Here is a 20,540-nt window from a genome sequence, read left to right on the forward strand (position 1 = left end):
CTCTGTGAGTTAGGAGGCACTGAGCTCTGGTCAAGTCACCTGAAACTGCCTGCAGGCTCAGAACATGCCTGGGAAGGGTGTAAAACAGTAGGACAGTGATTCTCAACCTGGGTGCTGCCGCATCCCAAGTCCCTCAAGGTCCTTTTCAGGATGCTGTAGAACGCCATGCGGTGTCAACACTGACGTGCGCAAACTCAATTCACAAGATAAACCCAGAGATTTGAAACCAGAATCCGTAGTGTTAAAACCACACTGCCCTGTTGGGATCTTTCTGAGTTCTTTGCAGCAGAAGAACTGCTTTAATATTTTTATGTAGTTAAAAAAATAAGTGAAAACTAAAAGCTGGCATTTTCCAAGAGGGCCTTGAGTCTGCTGTAGTAGGGGATAGCTTAGCACCCGCAGGTGTGGTTGGTTCAGCCTCCCCCTGCTTCTCTAGGAAAATTCCCCTCTCCTCCCTCCCCATATACAGAGTAGGGAATTTTGAAGGCATGGGGACTTTTTGTGTGAAATTTGCCTGTTTCACTTTTCTGTTCCTCCTCTGGGTTGATGCTTGGTAATTTTATACTCAATGTTTTTCTTGTTCTTTCCCAGTTCTGCGAGGAGTTTAAGGAGAAGTGTCCCATCTGCGTCCCGTGTGGGCTAAAGCTGGCGGAGAAAACGCAAACGGCCATTGTCAGGCACTTTGGTCTTCAGATCTTGGAGCACGTGGTCAAGTAAGGGGTTCTCCTTTCAGATGTTGGGGACTTTGCAGAGGAAAAGAACATAATTGCCCGTTTAATATTTCCAGAAATCTGTTGGTGATAGCAGGAGACTGTGGGTTTGGGGTTCTGGGTCTTGGCTCCAACACCACTGCTGTGTGACATAAGGAGACAAATCCCTGTCCCTCCCTGTGCTTCTCTCCACATTTGTAAAAGAGGGATAGTAGTAAATACTGTTCAGAAGGAATGTGGAGGTTATTTCATTGGTGTTTATAAAGCACATTCCTGCCCGTGGCAGGCAGTCAGACTTGTTGATCTGCTCAGGTCCCTTCCGACCCTACCAACTATGAAACTACGATTTCAGGCAGACCATGTTAGGGATTGGCAGGGTGTTATCTCTGTAAACTCAGAACTCCATGTCCTGTCATTACCAGTAAATCCTGCTCACTCCAGGTGCATCTACACATGAAATTAAGGCAAATCAATAAACTTCAGAGCTGTTTGAGTCCAAGTAAACTTCTCCTGGGCACAGCATCTGCATATGCACCTGGGACGGCAGCAATTCAAGTCAGGGTGGAGCAGGCCTGGGCTGGCAGGGGTCACTGGAGTAGCAGCAGAGGGGCTGGCTGGGGCTAGGGTGCAACTCTGCTGACCCTGTGGAGCCATGTGAGTAAGTGCTAAGCAGGAGTCTGGCCCGCACCCAGTTGCCATCTATATGTGTGTTTCAGTGCAGTAAATGTTCTTGCTGTAAGATAGTACTGTGCCTGACTGTACCACAGTTAATTAGTTTACTGTGCCCTAATACTGGTGCGTATGTAGGTGGTAATGCGTTACTGTGCAGCTAATTAGTTCACTCTGCAGGAAAGCACACATGCAGATGGACCCTCCCTGAACTGTGCTGGCAGCAGGCATATGAATGCATTAACTGGGTAATTTTAACTCTAACCCATGATGTGGCTTGGTTTTTTTCAGTAAGGAATGGGGTGCTGGCAGGGCAGTGAACTGTACAGCCTCAGCCTGCCTAGCTTGGGCAAAGGGCTGAAAGTTCACTAAAGACACATGTATGTTTTAGCTGCTTTAGAAGAGGCAGTGGGCTGTGGCTGTTCTGGAGTGCACAGCAGCTAGTACACTGTAATTGTTAAGCCTGAAGAATCCTGTAGCACAGCAGCTGGCAGCCTACTCAGGCTGTGGGCTGGAATGATCCAGCTTGGGTCAGAGGCAGGTGGGCAGGCACCAGAACCTGGTTGCTGCCGCTTCTCCATACTGCGAAGCCCCACACCTGCAAGCCAAATTTGAACCACAAGCTATAGATTGCTGACCCATACTGCAGTGATGCAGGTGAGCTAAGTTGCCCTAACTTGGATCCTGAGTGAAGCAGAGTGGTTTTGGAGTGGTTTTGCCACAGTTGTATTGTTACAGAATGAGACGGGTATAGCGGTTGCATCCTAGCAGCTCATATCCATATTTTCTGATACTGTTCCAATTGTCATATTTATATCCTAAGAAACAAATTGGTTTCTATGAATGTGTTCACTTGGTGTCCGCTATGTGTGTTCTTTGGCAGGTTCCGCTGGAACAACATGCCTCGTCTTGAGAAAGTTTATTTGAAGAACAATGTCATGGGGCTCATCTCCAATGTAAGTACTGGCTGTCTCCAGGCCAAACCACCATGGGGGCTCTTCCTCTTTTTGGAGGTGGCTAATGGAAGTGAGGCAAAAGGGATGGTTTTGGTTTAGAGCACAAAAGAATCTTTACTATTCTGGGTTTACCATTTACTTGCTTTGTGGCCCTGCAGGAGATGCTGTTTCTCCCCGTGCCTTAGTCTTCTTACCTCTAGGATAAACCAAACGCCTCACACACAGGGATCTAAATGTAGCCCTGCTTCATATTTATAAAGTGTTGTTGCAGGTCTTTGTTGGAAGAGTTAGTAAAGGAGAGAGGACTGCTTCTGTGTATGAACAAGAGAGTGGGGTGGAAAGAATCTGGACTTTACTAAGGTGCTTCCTGTTCTGAAATGCAGCTCTGGGATGAGAGAATTCTGCTGCTCTTGGCATGAAAGCCAGACGAAATGCCTAATCCAAGTTCTTGACTCTTAAAGGGAGTACCTTTTGGTTGACATTGTAGGTCATACATTGACATACACTGGTGGCTGGTGGATTAAACCCAGAAAGCTCACTGTTGCTTTCATGACCTCCTCTTACTATGGCACAAGAGGAGGCTTCTGAGTTGATCTTTTCTCCCCTTCCTCACTCTGTCTCCTGGGAGTAATGGTCTCCATAAGTTGGTTCTGCCAAGTACTACAGGAAAGCTGTTTCAGCTGAGGCAGCTGGGACGAGGATGTATTTGTGAGGGTGTTTTTTTGTAGTGTGCAGTGTGTCAACTACCAGGATTCTTTCAGGGTCTGACTATTGAATGTGCTGGGGGCAGTTGGCCCCCTTCATATATGACTGGTCCTCTTTCTCTCACAGGGAACCCAGAGTATTTTGGAGGAGGAAAGCCACATTAAGGATGTTCTGTCCCGCATTGTGGTGGAGATGATCAAGCGTGAATGGCCTCAGCACTGGCCCGATATGCTGAAGGAGTTGGACACGCTCTCCAAACAAGGGGTATGAAGCACACCTGTCAGTCCTATTTGTCCTGTTTTTCCAGGGGGGCTAGTTAGTAGAAAGGTCTGATGTCATGTAAGGGCTCATTGGATATGTTTCTTCTTGGGACATCAGGAGACACAGACAGAACTGGTGATGTTCATCCTCTTACGTCTGGCAGAGGATGTGGTGACTTTCCAAACACTGCCTACCCAGCGGCGACGGGACATCCAGCAAACCCTCACCCAGAACATGGAGAAGATCTTCAGCTTCCTGCTCACCACCCTACAGCAGAATGTCAACAAATACAGGCGCATGGTAAGAATCTCCTTCCCTGTAGTCCAGTCAGCCTTGGAGACCTCAGGGCATTGGACTGAATCACAGCTTTTTGAGAGGCAAGAGGGTCCTGTGCTGCCCTCCTGTCTTTCATTTGCTGTGTAGATCTACCCAGAGGCATTCACTTGCCAAGTGCATCATGAGTTGTACCTTGGTTTGTTCAGCTGTTTTCTCTTACTTGTCAATTCACAAACTCCTGGCTACCAAGAAATGCCTAAAGGTGCTGCTACCTTCCTCTTGCAGACACCCCTCATCTCAGCTGGACTTTATTAGGCCAGATATATGCACATTGCTCAATACCTGTAGTACTGGAGATTCTTCCCCAATGGACTTTGGTGACCTGATCCAGTGAGGGTGAAGTGGGTTTGGCAAGGCAAGGCACACAGCTATGACTAACCCAGATGTATGCTTCTCATATGCACTTTATGTTCCCTCTTTTCAATCCATTAAAATCGAGCTGCATTTAACACACAAGGCTAGGGGGAGGGGTGGTGGTCAGTAGCGAAGATTGTGTCCTATCTGTAGAGAGGGACATCTCTACCCTGTTTCCTGTGGCACATTCACTGGCCAGACAGATCCTTCCACAGAGCCACGGTAGATTTTTGTGCAATTTCTGGCTGCAAGAGGTGGTGGGTGGGGAGCCATGGTGAGTTTCGTAGAGCAGTTGGAATGCGTGTCCAGGGGAGGTTGGAATTGCAATGCTGAGGCTCTGAAGTGTGGCTGCTTCTGCTAACAGTGGCATCTTTCTGATTGGCAAGGTTGGAGCACCCCAGGAACAAGACGCCCTCGCCATTCCACAGGTTAGCAGATCTTTGAGCTGTTTGTGCGCAGGGTGAATTCTGAGGGTTGGGCATTCAGCTGCTCATCTGCACATTAAGGTTGTGGGGGAGGTAACATATAGCCCCCCAAAGCTTATAATCCATGGTGCTTTAAGATATGCAGCTCCAACGTGGTGGGTCTGCAGAGGCATTTGGGGCAGTAACCAGGGTGATTTAAATCATTACACGATCTGTGTTGACAGAATTGAGTTTCCAAATCCAAACCTTGCAGCAGAAAGATATGCTTGCAGCATCCTTGCATTCAGGGAAACTGAGGGTCTGCCCAGGTCAGACTCTGCTGTTGCTATATTTAGGTGCTGATATGTCCCCAAAAGTGCACTAGCTGCTGTTAAGCGGTAGGAGCTGGGAAGCAGGACTCTGGGGTTCCATTCCTGGCTCTACCCCTGGCTTGCCTTGTTCCCTTCGGTAAGTCACTTCACCTTTCCAAGCAGTAGTTTCGCTAAAATGAGGCCACCAGCATCTCCTGGAGCTTGTAGGAATTGGATGCAACATGCTCTAGAAGGGCAAAGACATCTTTTTCCCTGGAAGTTTCCAGGAAGCTCAAGAACACCTTCCCATCTCCTGCCTTCCTCTCACCCTCTTCTGCCTGGAACCTGCTGACTGGAATGTCTTCTTTCAGATGAGAGAGAAACTGTGGCTAAACTTGCTGTGGAAAGTCCTGTCTCTCTACCTATCAGCGGGTTGTGGAAATAGCTGTGGTGGCTACGGCCATGTCCTGAGCTGGAAAGCGTGTTGTAGCCTCTTTCACTGGGCAGCTGTTTATTGAGGCTTCTCCTGGCTGTGTCCTCGAATGAGCCAGGGCTTGCCCAGCAGTGGCTGGGAGAAGCGCACTCTGACAATCACTTACTGTCTCTTGTTCTCTTTTCCAGAAGACTGACCTGACTCAGGAACCAAAGGTGAGTATAAGGCAGGGCCGATATAGCTGTCCCCAAGACCAAGGCTACTGAAAACCAGACCCAACGTTCCCATACTGCAGGCTAATACCAGACACAGAGTTGCTGTTAACTCATCCTTTAATTACTGTATTTTTCTCATATAGAATGCACCCTGGAACAAGATACACCCCTTTTTCCCAAAGGCAGAATGAAGAAAAAAGATCTTCCCTTGTAGTAACTGAGTAGCAGCTGCTAGGGAGTGAACCTGCTCATTATTCTGTTCCCTCTTGGTCCGTGCAGACTTTGCTTTTGCCCTGTAAGCAGCAGAAACTGCTCTTACTGTGTTCCTTGCCTTTCAGTTTCCAGCAGCTGTTTTTTTCAGGGTAGAAGAAGGCATGTTCTATCCAGCAAAATACAGTACTTGGGGAAGCTCTCCCCTTTAAGCTGTCTGCCCTTTTGGAAGAGAACTGGTAGGGGCCAGAACTGGTAGAGCATGGATTTGCTGTTTTTTGCCTGAGGTTTGTGCTTTACTTCTCCTAGCTCAGGGGAAGACAAAGTCCAGCCCACATGCTGGATCAGGCCCACAGCAGACTCCATGTTCCAGCAGCCCCTGCTGGCTCTGCAGCCAGTTTCTGTGGAGACCCCAGCAGCAGCAGGGCTATGACAGTACAGGGTCAGGGTTTCCATTCAGACCAGCCTTAGCAGTGCGAGCAGGGTGCGTGGCTGGGCAGGAATCTGCTCCGAGGTTAGGACTGGGATCTTCCTGCAGTGACTGTACAGTTCGGATTCAGGGCACAACTGCAATCTGCTTTCTGCACATCCTGGCAGGGGCTGCTGGGAAATGGAGTCCAGCCACTGGCTGGATCCACCATTTGCCCACCCCTGCCCTAACTGCACCCACTTCAGTTTCTTCCCTTGAGAAACGTGCTTCAGAAAGTTGTCCATGTTGTTTATCCTCTGAAGCAGCCAGCTGTGATTGAGATATTGTTCTGTCCATAAGTTTTGCTGTGAGTTTGGTTTTATGTGGAAAAATGGTTCTGACTCTGACCTCTTCCTCACTGTCTGTCCACAGGCCCAAGCAAACTGCCGTGTGGGGATAGCAGCCCTTAACACTCTGGCAGGCTACATAGATTGGGTGGCGATGAGCCACATCACAGCAGATAACTGCAAGCTCTTAGAAATGTTGTGCCTGCTTCTGAACGAGCCTGAGCTCCAAATTGGAGCAGCAGAGTGTCTCCTGATTGCTGTCAGCAGGAAGGTGAGTTCATCCTCAGGAGTTTCTCTGACTCTGTCCTTTGAGCTGTTGCTTATTTCTTCAGATTGAGGAATGGAAATCTCATTCCTTTGTTGACTGAAGCTACCCTCCCTCCAGCTGCCCAGGAGCCTGGGTGATGATAAGGTGAATATCACACCATGAGGGTGTGCAGAGCAGTGGCTGGAACTCACCCTGGCCCAGTTATCTCTGTGCCCCATCTCCTTTGAAGTTGGAAAAACTTGCTTGAGTGAGTAGTATTATGTCTGCCTCTGCAGAGCATTGAGGTGTTGCCATCCAGCTTTAATAGCAGGATTTCTGATGTACAGCATCATGAGCCCAGTACTTGCAGTCAATCCTACAGCCCGGCTATTCATCACCTGCCCTTCAGTGACAAGCCAATGTGCAGCCTAAGAAGGAAAATGCACACAAGGGCCCAGGTTGTCTCAGTTTAAGGCTCCCATGTAGTGATGTTTAGAATAGTGTACCTTTATGTCAGCGTTCCTTAAGTTTCTTACTACAGTTTTTACTTCACATCTGGGGGGAATGCAAGGCTCCAAATTGCAGCATGGCTAGTGACTTGGCTAGCAGGAAGTACTGCAGTCATCTCTTGTGACCTGGGTGTTTATGCTTCTTTATGCCTAGGGGAAACTGGAGGATCGGAAGCCCCTGATGGTTTTGTTTGGAGATGTTGCCATGCACTACATACTGTCCGCTGCTCAGTAAGTACTGTCTTGCTGCTGCTGTGAAGGCATGTTATGGTCTTCAGACAACAAATGGCTGTTTCTGATCTGCATTAATTACTTTCATCCCCAGCTTTTAAAACTTAAAGCTAGATGTAGCCTCAGCCAACACCTGTCTCCAACTTGGAGTGGGGGTGGAATTCTCAGCTTCCTACGCACAGAGTGCTGCCCTTTAAACCATTACTCCTTGAAAAGCTAGCTATTGTCTTAAGTTCATAGTTTAAGAAGTAGCTGCTCTGCATAACATCTGGTTTTTAAAAGCCTTCTCTTTCAGGCTGAGATTTGATCAGAAAATATTTGTAAAGTCCAAAAGATATAGACTAGAAATACTTCTAAATTTTTATTTGACCCATGCTACCAAGAACTTCAGTAGTGGTAAAAGAAACCGTCACATTGACATCTCACTGTCCTGACAGTTTTCCTGTGTCATCTGCTTTGTGTTTAACTCTGACCTGCCCTTTCCCTTCCTTTTCATCCCAGGACAGCAGATGGAGAAGGCCTAGTAGAGAAGCACTATGTCTTCTTGAAGAGACTTTGCCAAGTTTTGTGTGCTTTGGGCAGCCAGCTGTGCGCATTATTAGTAAGTTCCCTAAACATGCCAGAAATGGTCTTGAGAGGGCTGTCTTCCATGAGGATTGATTGGCTTTAGATATGTATGCCACATTCCTAGTTTTGCACCATTGATGTTGGCTGGTTTTGGATTTTTTCCTCTAACATTGGTGAAAGAAAACCTTCACTTTGAAGTGTAACCTGGGGGCTGTGTCCTGTCAGCACTCTAGGAACGTGGGACGTAGAAGACCTGTTGGATCATCAAGCTTGGTCTCTTGTTGTTGTGGGAAAATGCATCATATAATCTTCTTTATACACTGCTCCAGCTGACTTTTAAAACTAGTTAGTTCTTGTCCCTCCTGCTCCTGCTGTAAGAAAACCTATTCTGACTTCCAGCCTAAATTTATTCATAGCTAGTTTATTCACATTTGCTTTTATGCCCTTTAATTTAAATAGTTATTTTCTCTTCTTGGTGTTCATATCCACTGTTAGTGTACATTAAAACTTTGGAGCTTTCACTGGCTGCACCAAGTCCAGGATGTGTTAGGAGCTGTTTATGTAGTAAGGGAGGCAGACTTGTTGGCAGATTCTGTTTGTGGAAAAACAAGGGCAGCTGGCTGCAAAGAAATGGTGTGACAGTACATTCTTGCAGAAAAAGAAAACAACCCCTTTGAGAAACAGGTGCAGGTAATCTGTTACCTCAGATGAGGTTCATTTTGTTTGCTGTCAGAGTGGAGAGGATAGCTTTCCCTTTTAATTCTTCATAAAGACTGCTGTGAGCATTAGGGATCTCGGGGGCCTCTTTAATTTAAGTTCTTCTCTTGCCTCCCCTCAAGGGAGGTGAAGGAACACCAGGGAAGAGTCTGCTGCTATGGTAGTAGTGACAAGAAGAGCTCCAGAGAAGGGAGTGCTTAAGACAGCATCAGGTCAGGGTACAGGCAGTGCAGAGAAGCAGCACCTTGAAAAGAAGGTTTCATTTTGAGCACACAGTTGCTCTAAACACATATTTTGGACTTCTCAGAAATGGGGGTGTGGTGACCTGGGAAAATGACACTGAACTCTGGTCAGTGAACCTGCATGTGAAATTCTGCCAGTTTTGTTAAGAACTGCTACCACCCAGGCTTTCTTTTCCCACCATTTCTGTGGTGGTCAGGGAGTCCTGGCCCAGCAGTGACCTGGTTACCTGGGGTGTTGTGGCTTAGTTAAAATGGCCTCCAACAGGCTCAGAGCCTATCCTTTCCTCTCAAATGTGGATGCCGACTCCTTCAGCTTCTCCAAGACAACCTAGTGGAACTAGCTGCCCTTTGAGCAGCGACAGTTTCAGAACATAGTCATTCTGCTGTGGCTTCCCAGCCCCCCCAAGATGCTGCATCCTTGTTGTATAATAACACTGCCACTTGTGTCCCATCTCCTCCTGCTCTGACTCTAAAGTGTTTTGTCTGAAATTACTTCTCTTTCTCTTAAAAGGGCTCTGATTCTGATGTGGAAACACCAGCAAATTTTGGAAAATATCTTGATTCGTTTTTAGCTTTCACAACCCATCCCAGTCAGGTATGTAAAGGACAGAGAATCTCTGCAGCATGTATATAGTTAAGCTACCCATGTAGGTGGCTGCATAACTTCTCCCCCTGAAGGAATCTTTGCTCATGTCTATTGCATACTCGAGAGCCAGACACCATTTTCTAGCCGCTCTGTTTCCTTTTCTGACAATATGGGAAGAAGCAACACCTCTGCTGCTCTGCCCTTCAGCATCCCAAAAAATCCAATTCAGTATGGCTGACATATTGTCAGTGAAGCCCCTGAGACTGAGAGGCTGGTATTTGCTTTCTGGAGAGTCTTATTTAAGTCTGGTTTAGCTTGGAGGTTTCAGGTGAGCCTGGGAAAGTGCATGGCCTTACTAGGGTGTTGATGTGTAAATTGTGTTTGCCCTCTGGTGCAGAAGCCTGAACCTTTTGTGCTAAGAAATCCTTGCCCTGTTGAAATCTTTGTTTTTCTTCATGTTTTCTCAGTTCCTGCGCTCCTCCACCCAGATCACCTGGGGAGCCCTCTTCCGGCATGATGTCCTGTCTCGTGACCCTCTGCTATTGGCTATGATCCCAAAGTATCTGAGAGCATCTATGACTAACCTAGTAAAGGTATGGGGGATCTCTGACCTGCTGGATGTTGAGCAGGTGGCTCTATTAACGTTATACAGCTGTAACAGTAGAGAAGCTGGGTAGTTGATGTGGCTGTAGGGAGAGTCACCTCCAAGCTGCTGTGCAGATCTCCTGAAAATTGCTACTGTCTAGTTTGTGACCTTAGTCTGAGCCTCCTTGGAGCTAGCTCTCAGCTGACATGGATGGTTTCATCCCCTCCTTCACCTTGTCCCTTGTATTTCCAGGTGGGCTTTCCCTCCAAAACAGACAGCCCCAGTTGTGAATACTCTCGCTTTGACTTTGACAGCGATGAAGACTTCAATGCCTTCTTCAACTGTAAGTCACTCTTGCCTGGGAGCCTCTGGGCTAGTTGTGTTGCCTCTGTCCAAGGCTTGCAGCCTTCCCTCGTTCTTGCCAAGCTACTAGCTAGGGCCCCATATACCAGCTCAGCAGTGGGATATACTTGTTCACATTGTCCCAGCTTATCTTTGTGCTTTGCGTCTGGTGAACTTTTTGGCATTTTTCATGCATTTAAGCTCTTGACCAGCAAGTGGAGCCCAAAACAACAGCCTCTGCAGAGCCTTCACCACCTGCTGTGTCAGGCAGTGATTCTCCACCAGTGTGTTGTGGCATCCTGGGGTACCTTTACATCCTTTCAAGGGCACCATGCAGTGTTACCACTGTTAGGTGTGCAAACGTGATTCACAGGATAAATAGTTTCAAACAGAAATCTGTAGCATTAAAACCATTCTGCCCTGTTGTGGTCTTTGAGTTCTTTGCAGCTGAAGAATTGCTCGAGTATTTTTCTGTACTCAAAAAAATGAGAAAAAATTAAAGCTAACATTTTTGCAGGGGAGCCTTGATCTCAAATGGTAGAGAGTCACTGGTGTAAAGAAATAGCTACCTCGGAGTCAACTGGGGAATTAACTTGGAATGAAACCAGTTATACCTAGCACAAGATCAGGAGCTGGGCCTGGAAACAAAGGTTTAAAAAAAGAGGGCCAAGCACTGGAGTTCTGTCTTTACATGTGATTCATGTCAGGGTCCCTTTGGATAGAAATTGGGAAGCACTTGCACAAAAACAGCATTTTAGATTGTTTATTAATTACATAAAATATCCTCAGTATTAAAGGCAAAACATATTTTGGTTAAATTTACTGAAACAACAATGAAAGCATTGTCAGTACTTAGTGAATTGAGCTGGCTCTTTTTAATGTCCTTCAGTTTTGTATACAAGATAACTTAACTTATCTTCCGTTGCCTAGTTCTTAGATATTGTTTGTAAGAGGAAAATAAGCATTCCTGCTTCTTCAGTTCCCCATCAGTTTCTCAGCTTTTCAGTGAGTCACTGGAGCTAATCTGGGGGGAACTGAAGTGAAGAGAAAATGTTCTCTCTGAAGCTGTGAAGAGGTTACTGTTGTAAAACTTGGGATCCAGAAAATTCCAATTCTGTATTTTTAGCCAGTGATTTCCAGTGCAGTGGTCTGAATTGCTTTAAAACTTTGGCAGCAAAGATATTCTCTTACAATATTTATAATTAAAATAAATTTAACAGATTATATTAAATGCAGGCCTTAGCATATGTTGTTATAATTTACTTTTTAAAGAATGCAATTTGTAATTAATTTCATAGATTTCATAGACATTAGGGCTGGAAGGGACCTCAGAAGATCATTGAGTTCAGTCCCCCGCCCAAAGGGCAGGAAGTCAGCTGGGGTCATAGGATTTAAATGTGCTGAGCTCACTCTGCAGAGCACCACTGCCTAAGCAGTTGCCACAAATGTCCCCAACATTGCAAATGGCGTCTACCTCATCTTTCCAATATCTAAACCTACCTCTTTTTGTCCATTTCCTGTGGCAGCTTTCCGAGCACAGCAGGGAGAGGTGATGAGGATGGCATGTCGTTTGGACCCAAAGACTGGCTTTCAGATGGCTGGGGAGTGGCTGAAGTACCAGTTGTCATCACCTGTCGATATTGGAGCCATGAACTGTAAGTTGCCTGAAGCAGGGCAGGAAAGGCAAGGAGCTTGGGCTCCTATTAGAGACCAGAACAAACTTTTGTGGGTATCTTTTAAGCCTCTTAAAAGTGACCTGGCTTTCAGGTCAGACTTCCCTAGGTCTCTGCAGGCAAATCCTTGGTAGCCTACTTATGCACACCCTACCACAGAGCCTTTGGCTGAAAGGAAGACTCCTGCCTATCCGAGTTCTGGTTTGTATCTTTAAAAGCAGCTGTTTCAAACAAAAGCAATTTCAAACAAAAAGGCCAGAATTGGTTGGGTCTATCATTTCTGTAAAATCCAGGCTATCCCCATCCAGAGAAATTCTACCTTCCCTGGCTTACAAAGGACTTTGTCCAATCACTTTTCCTCCAGCAGGCCATTTGCTGCTTTCCAAGTCCCATTGTGGTTAGTACTGTCCCAGGTGCCACTGACACAAGAAGCAGTGGTCTCAAGTTGCAGCAAGGAAGGTTTAGGTTGGATATTAGGAAAAACTTTCTCGCTAGGAGGGTGGTGAAGCACTGGAACAGGTTATCTATGTAAGCGGTGGAATCTCCATCCTTGCACGTTTTTAAGGCTTGGCTTGACAAAGGCCTGGCTGGAATGATCTAGTTGGGGATGGTCCTGCTTTGAGCAGGGGGTTGGACTACATAACCTCCTGAGGTCCCTTTCGACCCTGACTTCCTGTGATTCTCTGAGAACGCTGGGCATTCAACCCATCCCTTTCTTTTCCACTCAGTTCTGGGTTGTTGGAATCAATTCCTCTCTATATCTCCAGAACGGTATTTGTGACTCAGGAGCTGAATTGTTCCTTGAATAATGAAAGTGATAGCCTTCAAGCATCATTTGACACCGTGGGGGTTCTCTAACCATGAATCTTTCTGATGGAAAAGATTGCAGAAGGAAGAGACTGAAGTGCATGTTAATGGAGTGGGTAAAATCATCCAGTGTAGGATTTTGCAGAGAATCCACAGGCTACCAGCATGCTCGAGGGATGAAGGAAAAGGTAGGTGATCCTAGGGCCATGGCAGTTCACATAGTCTTTTTTTCCCTCTCTTGTAGCTAAGACAGGGGAAGGTCTCTGTTCCATCTTCTCACCTTCCTTTGTGCAGTGGGATGCTATGACCTTCTTCTCAGAGAGTGTCATCAGCCAGATGTTTCGAACACTGGATAAGGAAGTAAGTACTTCTCTAACCTATTTCCAGGGACTGTCTTGGTTTGAGGTGGGTGTTTCCCAGCTGCATTGCTCTTCAAACAGCATGAAGCAAAAATGCTGGCTTGTAACCACAATATACATCAGTGCTGAATCCTGAACTCTGTTAGGAGAGGTCTCAGTTGCTATCTGTGTGTGTAGGGAGGATGATCTATTAGGATGGTAAAGCCAGTCCCACTGAAATATTCCACTGTCAGAAAAATGTCCTGTACCTAGATGCAGTGTTCTGAAAGGAATTGGTGCAGAGACTAGAGCCCTAGGATGGTATAGTCACAACAGTCTGTCCTGTCAGGAAAGCAAGTGTATTTTATATGGCACCTTTCACAGTTTGTTAAAATGGCATCCTGTGGGGTTTTTTGTGACTAAACGAGAAAGGTTTATATATGCACAACACGGGGCAAGTGCACAGCAAACAGCAAGGAAAATGTAGTTTCCTTCTCTGTTGTTAGCAAGCCAGTTACTGAAAAATCACAGGCAGTAATCATTAGTAACCTTTGAAACTGGCTTTTATCTGGGATTAGGTTGTTTGTTATTTTAGCTGCTTGTTCTGGTCACAGCAAAATGTGGCAAGAAAAAATGGCTTAAACCAGAAAATATATTAGACAGGAGGCAAAAAAGAGAGCTAGGGAAAAAGAGAGGAGTTTTGATGCCCTGGAAAGGAAGTAATAGTAAGTATTTCAAGTTGACATCTCAAGACCACTGTAGACATAGTGATGCCATCTTCTATCTTTCAACAGCAGTTTCCCATCAAATATATATAAATTAACACATGCCTTTGTACCAGTTGTCTTGCCTAGTTTGAAAATGGACAACTTCACCCACAGGTGTCAGTCAACACACAGACTCCTTGGTGGAGACATTGGAGTGTTTGCTGTGTGCTGGAATTCTGACCATTGCTCTCTTTCTCCCCCCTCCCCTTATTTCTCCTCACAGGCAATTCCAGTAAATGAGGGCATAGAGCTGCTGCAGCTTGTCCTGAACTTTGAAACAAAGGACCCCCTCATTCTGTCCTGTGTTCTTACCAACGTCTCTGCACTTTTCCCCTTTGTCACCTACAGGCCAGAGTACCTGCCACAAGTCCTCTCCAAGGTTGGCACCATCTAGCCTACCCCTTGATCAGTTACTCTGTAGGTGGAGCAGTAGTACCATGTAACCCTTGCATTGTTTTTCATTCACACGTCTTCCTCATGACATTCCTCTGAGAAAGGAATAATTCTTCTTGTTAGAGGTGGAAAAACTGATAGAGCCTGTTGCAATGTCAGAAAACCCAGATTTGATTCCCAGCCCTGGACTTCAACTATTGAATGAGAGCCTCTGGCCAGAGTGCCTTAGCATTGCTAAAGACCTCCTCATAGTGAGAATTCATTGTTTTGCTTAAAATGAGAGCTCCCATTGACTTGGTGATTAGTGTATTATCCCCAGGTACAGGAGTGAATTCCAGATGTAAGGATTGATTTCATTTTTCCCTTTGTCCCTCAGCTCTTTGCCTCGGTGACCTTTGAAGTTATAGAAGAAAGTAAGGTGAGTCCTTACTATCCCACTATGTTCATATCATGTGCACTCTGTGTGAGGGTCCATCAATGCCTAAAATGGGGTAGGACATAACACTACAACAAGATTCATGTTTGTAGGTCTGTTCTTGGAAAGGGGAAAATAACCTAAAGAGCTGTCTCCTCTTTGTTGTCTTGCCTAATATGCCTGGGCTGATGGAAGCTTGGGAGGTGTGTAGGTTGAAATTCAACCTCATGAAGAAGTCCAGAACAAAACCACTTAGTTCCTAGTCTTATGCTAGACCTCTAGGGATTGAATTTCATCTGGTAGACAGACATCTTTCAATGGTTAGCAAGCATGTGGCTGTGATTCATGTGCTAGCCCAAGATGCATGTTGGGAACCTGTTTACAAATAAGATCAAGCATGTTTGTGTCCCTGAAACAGAACTAGAAGACAGCTTGTCTGGGTTGGGGCACTGCTCAAACTAGCTGTAACCCCTTGGGGGATAAGCTGCAGTTAATTGATCCCTAGGAATGCACATGTGCCAGTGTCTGTTTCCCTTAGCTCTGCAGCACAGAGTGTTGTGTAGATTTTGTAGACCATTGGCTCTAGCTGGATTCCAGGTCTCTTGAATATTGTTATATCTGTCCAGGCCCCAAGAACTCGTGCAGTAAAGAATGTGAGAAGACACGCATGCTCCTCGATCATCAAGATGTGTCGGGACTACCCTCAGCTTGTCCTGGTATGTACATGAAAGGTTATTCTAGGGACCTGCCACCTGACCTTCATTTGCATGCCCAGGTTCTATGGGGAGTTCAATTGTAAGATAATGAGTAATAGCTGAAGGGGCAGGGGCAGGAGGAAGTCAAGCCTACAACAGCTTAATAGGCACAGTGGCTATATTTTAATTTTTGTACTGATCAACTGTCCCTATTGGCTCCTTAGCTGATACGGCAGCAGAAGTGGTCTGGAGCAGAGGCAGTGGTATTTCCCTTCTGGACCAGTTCAGGGAGTTTACAAAGGAATATTAGCTGCTCTTTCTCTTTGAACCTACCAGAGTCAGTTTTTTCTAGAGACCACACGCTGCTGGCAGGTCTGGGCTTGTGGCTCCAGTAGTGCTGCTGCCTGGATTGCTTTGTGACTGTGGGAGCTGTAATTCAAGTGCTGTTGTTGACTTCGAACTTTGGAAACCTGTAGTGATCTGCCTGGTATTCCCCACCCCTTTGAGGTTCCTTCATTTGTTGGGATCACAGCAGCTCTCAGTTGCTCTGTGGTTATAGGTTAATCTCCCTGTTGTGGGAGAACACAAGCTGCTCCTTTGAACGTGCTAGTTGGGGCTGTGTAACATTTTGGCCGTCATCATCACTTCTAAGACAGAGGGGTTTTGGCACTACCTATCCATGAGTGTTCCCTGGCACTTATGCAGAGCTGCCAGGTACACCTGGCCAATTAGTGAAGAGAAAAACTGCACATACAGAGACACCATTTGCTTGGATCATCGGGATGTTTCTGTTAGGCTCCCATGATGGAAATATCCTAAGGTCTGACGTTTGAGAGTCCTAAACCAGCTTGTTTCTTTGCCAGTCATGTGGGATATAGAATGTGCTGCCTTGGCTATAAGTGGTCAGGTCAGGGAGTAGGGAGATGCCAATGGCACTGATCCAGATCCAAACTACCATTATGAGAGGGGTTGCAGGCAACAGAGATCCCAGGGAGATTTGAGCGTGAAAGGGAGTAATGGATGGATAGAGTAGAACAAGTTGTACACAGTCAAATGGGTCACCGACTGGCTGGAGGGCTGCACCCAGAGAGTGGTAGTGGATGGGTCATTTTCGGCCTGGAGGGATGTGGGCAGTGGGGTCCCCCAGGGCTCGGTCCTCCGGCCCGCACTTTTCAACATCTTCATCAGTGACTTGGACAAGGGGGTAAAAAGCACCCTGTTCAAATTTGCTGATGACACTAAGATGTGGGGGGAAGTGGGCACGGTAGAAGGATGGAATAGGCTACAATCAGACCTAGACAGGTTACAGGGGTGGGCAAATGAGAATAGGATAGGATTCAACACCGACAAGTGCAAGGTCATGCACCTGGGGAGGAAGAACCTACAGGCTGGGGAACTCCCTTCTCATCAGTGTAGAGGCAGAAAAGGATCTTGGAGTCATCATTGATGCCAAGGTGAACATGGGCTGGCAGTGTGGGGATGCAGTCAGGAAGGCCAATCACACCTTGTCATGCATCCACAGATGCATCTCAGGCAGGTCCAAGGAGGTGATCCTCTCCCTCTATGCAGCACTGGTCAGGCTGCAGCTGGAGTACTGTGTCCAGTTCTGGGCACCGCACTTCAAGAGGGATGTGGACAACATGGAGAGGGTCCAGAGGAGGGCCACTCGCATGATCGGGGGCAGCAGGGCAGGCCCTACGAGGAGAGACTATGGGACCTGAACCTGTTCAGCCTCCGCAAGAGAAGGCTGGGGGGGGATCTAGTGGCCTGTTACAAACTATCAGAGGGGACCAGCAGGCATTGGGGGAGTCCCTGTTCCCCCGAGCACTACCAGGAGTAACAAGAAATAATGGTCACAAGCTGGCAGAGGGTACATTCGGATTAGACATCAGGAGGCGCTACTTCACGGTCAGGGCGGCTAGGATCTGGAACCAACTTCCAAGAGAAGTGGTGCTGGCTCCTACCGGGGGGTCTTTAAGACAAGGCTTGACAATCACCTTGGTGGGGTCATTTGACCCCAGTACTCTTTCCTGCCATGGCAGGGGGTTGGACTCGACGATCTGCTCAGGTCCCTTCTGACCCTACTAACTATGAAAAGGCTTGAAGATCACAGCGGGGGACGGATTCTTCTTGAGAGAGAAAGCATGTCAGTCAGCCCCATTCACCAGCTATTTCCACTGCTTTGTTTTCTGGGAATATAGTGCACTCTGGTTTGCCTGGGCTTCCCAAACATGAGTGCAGCAATGCCAGTCAGGTTCCTCACCACACCATGTGCATGACGCTGTCCTGTTTTGGGTGGGTGTGTTCCAGCCAAATTTTGAGATGCTGTATAACCACGTGAAGCAGCTGCTGTCCAACGAGCTGCTGCTAACGCAGATGGAGAAGTGCGCCCTCATGGAGGCCCTGGTCCTCATCAGCAACCAGTTCAAGGATTATGAGCGGCAGAAGGCCTTCCTGGAGGAGCTCATGGCTCCTGTAGCCAGCCTATGGCTCTCTGAAGAGATGCAGAGGTACGGGACCTGTATTAACTGTTCCTGTGATAGAGCTGAAGGGCAGGCAGAGGTGATGGGAGTAGCACATCTCTCCTGCTGGAGACTGTGCACACCAAAGGAAGACAACCGTGTGTCTCCTGGTCACCTGTGTCCTGGATAGTGACTGATTGCTTGCCACAAGCCCTCTGCTCTCAGGAAGTTTGGCCACCACCCAAGGTCCTGCTAAGTGTCTCGAGTTGGTTGGGGGTGTCTGTCTGAGCTGAGAGCTCAGGAAGGTATCATAGGTCTACAGCACCCTATAAACAACTGGGAAAAGGGGATCAAAATAACCCCTGAGAGCACTAAACAACAGCACTGCTGAAACTTGAGACAAGCAGAATACTTCCACAGTCGTTGCACTGAAGGGTTCTGGGCCCCAGGGAGAGGGCTCTAGATGGGGATTTGTAGAGTGGTTTGCTGGCTGGTTCTTGTAATCTTGAGCCAAATCAGAGTTGAATACAATACAGAAAACTAGTTGGTCCCGCCAGCCTCTTCTGAGCCCAGCTGGTTGATCTGAGGCTCTATAAACAATGTGGAGGGTCACCTTCATCAAAAACCATGGAGGAGCTGATCATAGGAGCTCAAGGTCACCTAAAGTTTAGCTTTAAATCAGTTAAACTGGTTGAGCAAGCTCTCCATGAATCTGATTTGCTGTTCTCCTTCCAAAGCTTCCCTTTGTTGTGATGCCTGCTTAAATCCTGATGGCCATTATACTGGTATGCCAAGAGCAGTGCCTGCCCTGTTTACCATTATGGTCTCCTCATCTCTTGGTTTTTTACCATCTTTCTGTACCCATCTGTTGTCTCTTGTCTTCTTAGATTGTCCACTCTCTGAGGCAGAGACTGTCATTCTGTTTGCGCAGTGTCTGCCATTTGATAACAGTCTTCAAATGTCTGAAGGGTGATTATAGAGAGGATGGAGATGGACTTTTCACTGTGGACATTGGTGACAGGACTAGGAGCAACGGTCTCAAGCTACAACAGAGGGAATTTAGGTTGGAGATTAGGAGGAACTTTCTGACTATAAGGGTGATCAAGCATTGGAACAGGCTACCTAAAGAAGTTGTGAAATTGCAATCCTTGGAAGTTTTCAAGAGCTGGTTGAACAGACACGGGTGGGATGGCTTTAGTCAGGGATGATCATGCTCTGAGAAGGGGGCTGAACTAGATGAACTTGTAAGGTCCCTTCCAGCCTATGATCCTATCACAGTGAGCTTGTGGTTCACATCAAGGCTGCCTAGGCATGACAAAATACAAGTCAATTGGGGTAGCTGTGCCAGAACACAAGGAGTGTTGACTGCAGGTGCCAGACTGCTGACATTGAAAAAAATCTATGGTTTCTCTCTCCTCTTAGAGTCCTATCAGATCCTGAATCTTTCATCTCATACGTGGGTGCTGATAACAAAATCACTGACCCAATCTTGGAAGATCCCAGTGGTCTGAACCGCTCCAGAGTGAGTATCCATTATCTAAGGAGCCTTGGGCCTTGGAAGAGATGTATAACCTCCCTGCATTGTACATGCACTTACCTATCCTGCCTCTTGGGCAGGGCCTTGGGCAAGGCCTACTGTCCCCCTTCTGTTGGATTCGGCCTGTTTGTGCTGCAGGATGGTTTCAGACTCTTCAGCTCAAGCAAACAATTGTGGGTCATATAAGATGAGCTAGCTCCACAGGGTGGAGTTTTCCATTTTACCCTTCCCTAGCTGCCACATAGGTTCCAGAGATGATCTGTACCTCTTCTAGAATGGAATTTTCCTCTGTTCCTGGTCCGTAAATCTTTATACTTGGTGTGGCTCAGGTTCTTTCTGGTGCTGTCAGATTAATGCTTGGTGTTTGGGGAAATGGAGTATTGTAAGTTGTGATTTTATATGGCACAGTGTCTAACTCAGGGATAGGCAAAATGTGGCCTATGGGCCAGATGCAGTCCACCAAGCTATTCTATCTGGCCTGGCCCAAAACCCTAAAAAATTTAGAAAATGTATAGTTATCTGCCCCTGGCTGCCTGTCATACGACCCTCGATGGCTTGCCAGAACTCAGTAAGTGGCCCTCCACCTGAAATAATTGCCCGCCCCTGGTCTAACTAAAATACGTATTAGGGTCATGGCTTTGTACAATCTAGTGGCTGCAGTAGGTGCCATTCTTGACAGGATTTGGTTGGTAGGTACCATCCTTAGGGCTGTAGATGATGTCAAAAGGCAAACTTCAGAATTTTGCTTGATGCTAATTCTCACTTAGACTATTGTATGAAAATGGATCTTTCAGTTGAATTGTCACGTGATGGAGATGAAAGACTGATGGCTTAAACATTTCCTTTTAGAAGGTACCCTATGTGGTTCCTTGAACTCTGCAAGATCTTCTGCATTGATACTTTGTCCTATAAGAAGTTCCTGAGCTCTGCCAGAGGGACAAAAGGTTATTGCAGACTTCAGAAGATATCAGAGTAGCATGCCGCATCTCACAGGGTTGGACCAGTGGTGGCAGGCCATCCTGTTGTGAAAAGTTCCTGGGAGAGAAGATGGGTAACAAGGTCCTCTTTAGCCTTATTGCTAAGAAGTGTTCTTTCCATGTCTTCTG

The 20,540-nt window shown here is 46.8% G+C and overlaps 1 protein-coding gene across 4 annotated transcripts in view; it reads left to right on the plus strand.

Moving 5' to 3' along the window:
• The window catches only part of XPO5 (exportin 5), a 49,371-nt gene that overhangs the window by 5,261 nt on the left and 23,570 nt on the right, over window positions 1-20,540 (plus strand). For 2 of the 4 annotated variants that reach the window (XM_019526960.1, XM_019526957.1), the window contains exons 2-20: window positions 592-713; window positions 2,263-2,335; window positions 3,167-3,304; window positions 3,419-3,601; window positions 4,378-4,419; window positions 5,328-5,354; window positions 6,406-6,591; window positions 7,231-7,307; window positions 7,809-7,908; window positions 9,345-9,428; window positions 9,887-10,012; window positions 10,258-10,348; window positions 11,874-12,002; window positions 13,072-13,187; window positions 14,156-14,311; window positions 14,702-14,743; window positions 15,367-15,456; window positions 17,746-17,945; window positions 19,320-19,419. In XM_019526960.1, the coding sequence (XP_019382505.1) occupies window positions 592-713; window positions 2,263-2,335; window positions 3,167-3,304; window positions 3,419-3,601; window positions 4,378-4,419; window positions 5,328-5,354; window positions 6,406-6,591; window positions 7,231-7,307; window positions 7,809-7,908; window positions 9,345-9,428; window positions 9,887-10,012; window positions 10,258-10,348; window positions 11,874-12,002; window positions 13,072-13,187; window positions 14,156-14,311; window positions 14,702-14,743; window positions 15,367-15,456; window positions 17,746-17,945; window positions 19,320-19,419 (2,082 nt within the window). The remainder of the gene's footprint in view (window positions 1-591; window positions 714-2,262; window positions 2,336-3,166; window positions 3,305-3,418; window positions 3,602-4,377; window positions 4,420-5,327; window positions 5,355-6,405; window positions 6,592-7,230; window positions 7,308-7,808; window positions 7,909-9,344; window positions 9,429-9,886; window positions 10,013-10,257; window positions 10,349-11,873; window positions 12,003-13,071; window positions 13,188-14,155; window positions 14,312-14,701; window positions 14,744-15,366; window positions 15,457-17,745; window positions 17,946-19,319; window positions 19,420-20,540) is intronic. The other 2 variants (XM_019526958.1, XM_019526959.1) reach the window with 2 other exon arrangements.

This window comes from Gavialis gangeticus, unplaced genomic scaffold (genome assembly GCF_001723915.1).
Source record: "Gavialis gangeticus isolate Ggan-Ray unplaced genomic scaffold, GavGan_comp1, whole genome shotgun sequence".
NCBI lineage: Eukaryota > Metazoa > Chordata > Crocodylia > Gavialidae > Gavialis > Gavialis gangeticus.